At 40.3% G+C, this 9867-nt stretch overlaps 1 protein-coding gene across 1 annotated transcript; it reads left to right on the forward strand.

Annotated features, from left to right (window-relative positions):
• Positions 1-7289: 7289 nt before the first annotated feature.
• Positions 7290-8771, forward strand: LOC307118080 (general transcription factor II-I repeat domain-containing protein 2-like; the record flags this gene model as incomplete). Its single annotated transcript, XM_079803455.1, has 1 exon — positions 7290-8771. One exon carries the CDS (start codon positions 7290-7292, stop codon positions 8769-8771), a length of 1482 nt encoding a protein of 493 aa, XP_079659581.1.
• Positions 8772-9867: the final 1096 nt, after the last annotated feature.

Raw genomic sequence — 9867 nt, forward strand, 5'->3', positions numbered from 1 at the left:
AGAAAGAAAGAAAGAAAGAAAGATGGATTACTTACAAAGAAAGATAGAAAGAAATAAAGAAAGATGGATTAGTTAGAAAGAAAGATAGATTAGTTAGAAAGAAAGAAAGATGGATTAGTTAGAAAGAAAGAAAGATAGATTAGTTAGAAAGAAAGAAAGAAAGAAAGATGGATTAGTTGGAAAGAAAAATGTGTTAGAAAGAAAGAAAGAAAGAAAGAAAGAAAGAAAGAAAGAAAGAAAGATGGATTAGTTAGAAAGAAAGAAAGAAAGAAAGAAAGATGGATTAGTTAGAAAGAAAGAAAGAAAGAAAGATGGATTAGTTAGAAAGAAAGATAGTTAGAAAGAAAGAGAGATTAGTTAGAAAGAAAGAAAGAAAGAAAGATGGATTCGTTAGAAAGAAAGAAAGATGGATTAGTTAGAAAGATAGATTAGTTAGAAAGAAAGAAAGATGGATTAGTTGGAAAGAAAGAAAGATGGATTAGTTAGAAAGAAAGATAGTTAGAAAGAAAGATAGATTAGTTAGAAAGAAAGAAAGATGGATTAGTTAGAAAGAAAGATAGTTAGAAAGAAAGAGAGATTAGTTAGAAAGAGATAGATAAATAGAAAAAGTTTGAAGATAGATAGATAAAAACAGTTTATAGATAGATAGATAGATAGATAGATAGATAGATAGATAGATAGATAGATAGATAGATAGATAGATAGATAGATAGATAGATAGATAGATAGATAGATAGATAGATAGATGGTTTCAGATGGTAACAGGTGGTTTGAAGGTCTGAGCCAAGTTTGGAGTTTGTAGAGTTAAAGGTCTAGGATGAGATAGAGTCAGAAATTTGGGTAAGAAAAATAATAATAAGTTTATTAGGATTTCGTATTCAAACCAAACCTGGTACATGTCATCACAAGCATGATATGAGAAAAAATGCAGCGTCTCGGCGCAGCGCCACCAACTGGTCCAGAGATATATGAAAATGGGCTAATTCTGGTTATAACTTCTGAACGCTTTAGCCAAAAATCACAAAACTGGTCTCTTTAGATTCAGGGCATCATGCAGAGTCAGACAATACCCAATTTTCCCATATCAGCAATTTTGGCTATCGGCCATTTTTAATTTTGTCAAAAAATGCTATATTTTACAAACTCATTAGTGTATCATTAGTCTCTGGGTCGCCGCGAGCACGTTCTATACACGGGTTTCCTGTTTACAAACATTACATGGTGCGTGCGCATCCTGGAGGCAGAAAGACAGATCGCTGAGCTGGTCCGCTACTGCAACAACCTTAAGTATTGAAGCTTTCCTTATTGTTTGTATATAACTGCTGACTCAATAAAACGTGATTTTAGTTGGATCTGTTTGTCTGTCTTTAATTTTGCAGTGTTGCTGTGATACATGTATGAATGATCATGTTAGGCTAGTAATGTAGGCTACTAGCCGCATCTACTGGACAGCGCAAATTTGTTTTTATTTACGTGCCACATTTCATGACTGCACATATATACACAAAATACTAAACTGTAAATAAAATATTTGACAATGGATTACGTGGGAAGCCTTAGTACCTCCGACCGTGCCGATTATATATATAAAAAAACTTACTCTCAGCAATGGTGAGATCTTGCCAGATCCTTACGCTATACATGACGATCTGTGGATTGTGGATGACAAAAAATGGCCAGCAATTGAATCGCCTGATATATACAATTATCTAATTCAGACACCAAGTGTGTATACTAGAGAAAGTATTAGAGCGTACATCCCTCGATGCATACAACTACGTGCGGTCATGTGCAGCTTGTTAAATACTTTGATGCTGCACCGGATTTTTGCGTGTTGAGGTCAGGTGTGCTCCCTAGTCAAAGGCAAGGGATTAAAGCCAAGCCTTATGATGCCTGGGTGTATGTCCACAAGGCCCTTGGGTACATCCTCAGGGCTAACTGCAAATGCATGGCAGGGTACGTCTACCTATCAAAATGTACCTGCAATAACAAAAATAATTTTTTGGCAAACGCATGCTTCCCCCTAGGTATGTTAAACATCAGGCACCCAGCACTGGCTCTGTTGGTACAATTAACCACGCAGCAACTCCTTGGCATTTTGACTTACAGACACGCCGCTACCAACCTACAACACGAGAGGTTTCTTCTTTCTGCCTCTCGGGTGCGTGCGCAAGCAGTGATGACGTCGCCGAGAAATCCATGTATAAATAGCCTGAATTGTAATCTTTTTTTTTTTTTAATGATAATGGCATAAAATGGAGAAACAGCAAGCGCAAAATGCAGCACTGGCATCTCGAAGCGGCACTTCCGGCGGCATCTCCAGCGGCCAGAGACTTTTACCGGCAGATGTCGGTGTAGCGGCATCTCCAGCGGCCAGAGACTTTTACCGGCAGATGTCGGTGTAGCGGCATCTCCAGCGGCCAGAGACTTTTACCGGCAGATGTCGGTGTAGCGGCATCTCCAGCGGCCAGAGACTTTTACCGGCAGATGTCGGTGTAGCGGCATCTCCAGCGGCCAGGGACTTTTACCGCAGCACATGCCGCGGACATATATTTTGATTTAATAGCCTAATTTGTATTTTATAAACTGCATTTCAACAAAATAACATTATATATGTATAGGCTACTATCATGTGTAAGCAATTTATCATAAACTGTTATGCTGCGTTCACACCAAACGCGAATACAGCGTTTGGTGCGAGTGATTTCAATAGTCAATGGAAAGGCACGTTGACGCGCGTCTGGAGGTCCCGCGGCGCGGAAGGGCGTTTCGCGCGGCGCGAATCCGCCTCATTCGCGCGTCCAGTTCGCGCGAATGACACGAATTGAGCGTCTTGCGTTGCGTGTGGTGCTTTTGTGCATGCACACGTTTGAAACGAATTCGCGTCTGACGCCCGAGTTGAAAAATTTGAACTTTGGCGTCAATTCGCGCCGCATTAACCAATCAGGAGCCTGCTCGCTGCGGTCACGTGGTAAAGTGACGTGATGAGAAACCCTGCATAATTTAAAAATACTACTATTGTGTCACAAAAAACTTTTTCAGGTGAGAATGTAGTTGTTTAAAGCTCAAATCTGTGGTTTATTTATAAAGAGAGCGCCTATTTTAAAAAATAATCTTGTGTTTTTGGAGTTGTGAGATCCAGGCGATCACCGGGCAATCACCGCTCATAACACCGACGAGAGCAGCCCTTCCTCGGCCAGTCCTTCTGCCGTTTGCCGCTGGCTCTGATGTCCTGTAGTGGTGCATCTCAGGGGCGCCGCTAGCAATTTTGGGCCCTATGAAAGAATATGATGTTGGGCCCTCTACCACACCAACCTAGCTATCCAAAATCTTTGTCTGCAATTTAATAATACTGACCAATTAAGCTCCGCTCGCTCAACCCAGAATGCCCAGCAATTGGCTGATGAAATATTGATTAAAATTAAGATACAATTTATCCAAAACAAAACTTAATGAAGTGGTCAATGAATCATGTCTGATCAACTCCATTCATCTTATGATGTGTCCTATCTCATGCTGTTCACTTTTCATAATCGACATAGATAGACAGATCGACAACATAGACATAAAAAACCCACATTATAATATTTAAACATAAATATAAAAATAAATACCTTAATGGCTGCAACAATTATAGCACGTCATGTCGGAGTGGGATATGAGTGAACGTAGTTTTACCGGTGAGTGTGAGCAGTTCATGAGTGGAGCGTTTTGCTGGATTTTGCCGGAAATGCGCCATCATTTTTTTATATTTGTAAAGGCCTTTGCACACTGAATCCGAAATTCGCATGCGAAATTTTCGCACGTCAAAAAATACATTCGACCTCAAGTTATGTCAATTACGCTTGCACACTGCCTCCGAAACTTTCGTCCGTCAAAAAAAAAAAAAACGGAACAGGTTCGATTTTCTGCGTTTTTCGCATCCGTTTTTCCCACAGTGCTGATGCCCAACCTAAAACTGCTGGCAATGCTGGTGAATGAATCGCCAGTGCTCAGATACCTACATATACAAATATTATTGTATCAAAAATACTACAAATATTATTATATCACAGCTATAATTATAGCACACCAAGTCCCTGTAAACCGTGTGTGTGTGTGTGTGTGCGCGAGCGCGGATCCCTTTAGACATAGGCTGTCAGTCTCTGTTCAGGATAAATTGAGTCACGGAAATTTGTGGTCTTCTTTTTAATATGTGGCTCCAGTATCGCTAGCAAAGCATCAAACGGAGTCACTGACATTCTAAAGTAAACTTTGAATCGGTCTGGATAATCCCGCAGCTCCTTGATAAGAGGAACTCTCCTTCATCTCTACGCGATCACAGAAGTGGATGGACCCAATATTTCCTCTTTTTCATTTTTTAAGAGAGAGGACAAAAAAAATCATCCTCACTACTTGAAGACGGCATTTTGTGTTGTTTTGCGTTTTTTTTCGTAACGCATTCATTAATACGCATCGGACTCAGTGTGCAAGGTGTCTGTGCGTGACAAATTTTTCGGATCACGAATACGAAAAAACGCATGCGAAAATTTCGGACTCAGTGTGCAAAGGCCTCTTTGGTAGATTATACATTTATAATACATTACTACTAGTACTGTTACTACTAATAAAACCGATCTCTGGGGGCCCCAAAAGTGTGTGGGCCCTTAGAATCGTCCTAACTTCCCCCCCTTAGCAACGCCCCTGGTGCATCTTGTGTGGCTCTAACAGGCGATCTTTGGTGTCATGAATCTATACTTTGTTGTCTGCCAAATCGTTTTTACTGAGGGCAAAGATACATTTCATAACTTTATTTTTTAAGGATATTTAAATATACATGCAGTGAAGATAATGTAGGAGTTGCCTGGACCACATCTGTGTGGCTATTAATGTTTAATATATATTTTTAATGAAAATGAAAAGAGGCAGAGTGGTGTTGACATATTTCTCCAGGAGTGCCTTGAACGCGCGTCCTTCAAGCCGCGGGACCTCCAGACGCGCGTCAACGCGCCTTTCCATTGACTTAACATTGAAATCACTCGCACCAGACGCTCTATTCGCGTTTGGTGTGAACGCAGCCGAGTTTCTGAGTTTCAGAGTTGTGAGTTTCTGATTCTGCATTACATAGGCTACATCAGAGAAAGCTGAAATTGTTCTGTGTAGGCCATATCCAGCAAGAAGTGTCAATATCACCTTCATGTTTCAGTGCCGCCAAAATTAATGTCTCACCTCACGCCTTTATAAAAAAATGCTGTTTATTAAAGATTTATTTTAAATGTTATTAAATATAAATGTAAACTGTACAGTTATACAGAATGAGTTTCTGATGTGCTGCACAATTGTGATAGGCTATTAACTCATATAAGCTGTCCAAAGCTGAAATTGTGGCATCTCGTAGCGGCATCTCCAGCGGCATCTCGTAGCGGCATCTCCAACAGCCTACTTTCTCCGGCAGCCGTTGCTGTTTTCAACACCTGTCACTGGCCAATTACATTGATTCGATGTAATTTGACCAAGACGACATTAGCTATACACCACAGAACTATCATTAAAATAACATTATACACAAACTGTGTGTGTTAGTGTGTGTGTGTACATATTTTTCTGATAGGCCTACACATATTGATGTAATAGGCTACATGATGTTCAGTTAGCCTAGCCTATATTTTTATGGGGAAAAAATAACTTTTTTGAAAATGTATTTAATAATTTCCTCTGGGCAGAAACATAACTGTAATAATCAGAAAGTGGTATCAATACACTTACTTTGGCATTGGCACCAGCTACAGCCGGAGAAAGCCTATTTGCTGTTGGAGGTGCCGCTGGAGATGCCGCTACGAGATGCCCTTGGAGATGCCGCTACGAGATGCCGCTGATGTCGCTACGAAATGCCGCTACGAGATGCCGCTGGAGATGCCGCTACGAGATGCCGCTACGAGATGCCGCTGGAGATGCCGCTGGAGATGCCGCTACGAGATGCCGCTACGAGATGCCGCTACGAGATGCCGCTGGAGATGCAGCTACGAGATGCCGCTACGAGATGCCGCTGGAGATGCCGCTACGAGATGCCGCTACGAGATGCCGCTGGAGATGCCGCTACGAGATGCCGCTGCAGTAACAGCTGGCTGTTGGAGATGCCGCTACGAGATGCCGCAATTTCAGCTTTGGCAGCTTATATGAGTTAATATCAAAATTGTGCAGCACATCAGAAACTCGTTCTGTATAACTGAATAACAGTAAATATTCATATTTAATAACATTTCAAATCAATCTTTAATAAACAGCATTTTTTTATGAAGGCGTAAGGTGAGACATTAATTTTGGCGGCACTGAAACATGAAGGTGATATTGACACTTCTTGCTGGATATGTAGACACATACATAGACAAAACAGTTTTCTCTGATGTAGTCAGAATCAGAAACTCACAACTTTAACACAATATATGATAAATTGCTTACACACGATAGCCGGTAGCTATATGATATTATTTTGTTGAAATGCAGTTTATACAATAAAAAATAGGCTATTAAATCAAAATATATGTCCAGCGGCATCTGCCGGTAAAAGTCCCTGGCCGCTGGAGATGCCGCTACACCGACATCTGCCGGTAAAATCCCTGGCCGCTGGAGATGCCGCCGGAAGTGCCGCTTCGAGATGCCAGTGCCGCATTTTGCGCCAGCCCTTACTGATAAAATGAGAAAATAACTATTGGTGACATTTCATATACCATTAAAACATAATAAAATAATTCAATAATTTAAAATATTTTGAATCTGCACGTCGAGTCAACGTACGTTGCCATAGGCAACATTACTTTGTGCAAAAACAAAAAACAAAAAAACCGTCACTTCTGTTAGTTGAGTTGGTCGCGGGCAGACGGTACATACTCTACATGAGATAAATTGAACTATAAAAAAGAAAACAAGATTAATTATGGCTGATGATGCAAGTCATGCAAAAAAGAAAAAGACTTATTAATTCAATGAGGAGTGGGAGACAGAATTCCTCTTCACCAATGTTAAAGATAAAGCTGTATGCCTCATCTGTGGAGCTAGCATTGCGGTTGCCAAGAGACACAATGCGGAGAGACATTTCACCACAACCCACAAGACCTTCAATGTTCGTTATAGGTACATCACTTAGAAAAGAAAAAGTTAGTGAGATGAAAACAACATTAGGCAGGCAGCAATCATTTTTTACAAAACCCGCTAAAAAGTCACAGGCTGCAACCGAAGCTTCGTTTAGAGTTGCTCATTTTTTAACAAAACACAAAAAACCTTTCTCTGATGGTGAAATTGTCAAGGGAGCAATGACTGTGATAACCAACACTCTGTTTAAAGATCACAAGAATGGAAATGAAATAATGTCCTCAGTGTCCGATGTTCAACTCGGGGCTAACACTATTGCGAGACGAGTCTCGGCTATGTCAGCAAACGTAACGGAGCAGCTGGAGAAAGACTTGGGTTCGTGCAAATGGTTCTCCATCCAGTGTGATGAATCTGTGGATTCTAGTAGTACAGCGCAGCTCATGGTTTTCATCAGAATGGTATTCAGTGATTTGTCAGTGAAAGAGGAATTTTTAACATTACTGCCCCTCAAGACAACAACGAGGGGTGTTGATATTTATAATGCAGTGAAGAAGTACTTCACGGAAAAGAACGTGCCATTTGAAAAGTTGGTATCGGTAACAACTGATGGAGCCCCTGCAATGACTGGCCAGCATGCAGGCTTCGTCGCGCTATGCAGAGGAGACCCAGATTTCCCAAAGTTTCTACATTACCACTGCATTATACACCAACAGGCACTGTGCGCCAAAGTGATGGGATTTGATCACGTCATGTCTCCAGTCGTTAAAATCATTAACAGCATCCGGTCAAAAGCGAAACAGCACAGGTCATTCAAGGTACTTCTGGAGGAGCTGTCAGCTGAGTATGGTGACCTATTGCTTCACACTGAAATTCGATGGCTGAGCAGAGGAAGGATTTTGCAACGTTTTTTATCACTTTTGTCTGAAATCAAAGTGTTCATGGAATCCAGAGGGGAGGACACCGCCATGCTTCAGGACACTGAGTGGCTACTGGACCTTGCCTTCCTAACTGACATCACTGTGAAACAGAATAATTTGAACTGTGAACTACAAGGCAAAAATAAGACAATCAGTGAGATGATCAGTGCTGTAAATGCTTTCAAAGCCAAGATTAGCCTTTTCTCCACGTACTTGCAGAGGAACAAATTGCATCACTTTCCATCCATGCAGTCGATGCTAAGTAACAATGATTCTGCATCTGAGGTCTTTGACAGAGCAAAACACAATTACTTTGAACTCCTGAAAAGGCTTGAACAAGAATTTGAGGACAGATTCAATGACTTTGATAGTCTGGAACCATGCGTGTCATTCATTGCAAATCCTTTCATGCAAGTGGACATTTTGCACATTTCTGAAAAACTAAGTGATGCGTTTAACCTGGTTTCTAGTGAGGTTGAGATGGAGATTCTCACTCTGCAGAGTGACATTAACCTCAAAGCCCATCAGGGGGCAACAGAATTTTGGAAACTTGTTGACCCAGAGAAATACGTTAACATTTCCACAGCAGCGATGAAAGTTGCCTGTCTTTTTGGCTCAACGTACCTGTGTGAATCTGCATTTTCAGATATGAATTTTATTAAGAACAAACACAGAACACGCCTTACTGATGGACATTTGGAGGACTCAATTAGAGTTACAGTGTCGGGTTATACTCCCGATTATAGGGCACTTGTGGACGTTATGCAGTGCCAAGCCTCCCATTAAAAGGTGGTTGTTTTTTTGCCCATAAAAGCAGGCTGATTTGGCCCATTTATTGTTGTACAGGTAAGTGTGACAAATAACTCTTGACATTTTGTATTAAAATTGTGTTCAAATGTGTAAATATGTTCAGTGTAATGGGATCTACATAGAGAAATTATAAATACAATTATAAATGTACATTGTTTATATAAATTCCTATAAATAGGATTGATAGATTGATTGATGAACAGAAATAATTTAATTATTAATAATAATTTAAAATGCTTGTGAGAAGTGATTTACATATTAAGCCATGATGTCAATATTAATTTCATTACATAGACATATTTTGGTGATTAAAAAAGTAATGTGAAAAAGTGCCACAGTGTTTGTTTAATTTTTATGACATGTTTTAAAAAAAATTATTTTCTATATATAAAAAAAATTGCATTTCTTCCTTTTTGCTCTATCGAAAACGTACCGAACCGTCCCAGCAAACACATTTACATTGTGGCAAGTTGCTCTGGCACGTTGCATTTCTGCTATGGCAACGTCGCTGTCTATGTGCTCGCAACATTGTAACAACGTAGAATTGTAAGACGTGACAGGGCTGTAGCAACGTTGTTGCGCGACATTCAGCAACTGCACTTTAATTATGACTATAAGACGACCCTGAATATAAGATAAGAATATCTCTCTCTCTCGCTCGCCCTGCCTCTCGTGCGCGCACCTCTCTTGTTCTCTCTGCGTCTCGCACGGCAGAGGAGCAGCGTTTTAATTTAGTTAAACACAGATATGATGTTGCTTTTCTAATTTTACATGCAAATATAGCTGAAATCATTCAGTCACTATTTCATATTCATGCCGTTGTTCTTTCTCCCTTTCCCCCCTGAATATAAGACGACCCCCCATTTTTTAGCCTATTTTTAGGACAAAAAAACTCCTCTTATATTCGGGAATATACGGTAATTATAAATTAAATTGTCATAATATTTAACAATATTACTGTTTGTTGTTGTATTTTTCAAAACTTGAAACTTTGTGTGTGTGTGTGTGTGTGTGTGTGTGTGTGTGTGTGTGTGTGTGTGTGTGTGTGTGCGCGCGTGCGTGTGTGTGTGTA

This window comes from Gobio gobio (assembly GCF_949357685.1).
Source record: "Gobio gobio genome assembly, chromosome: 2".
NCBI lineage: Eukaryota > Metazoa > Chordata > Actinopteri > Cypriniformes > Gobionidae > Gobio > Gobio gobio.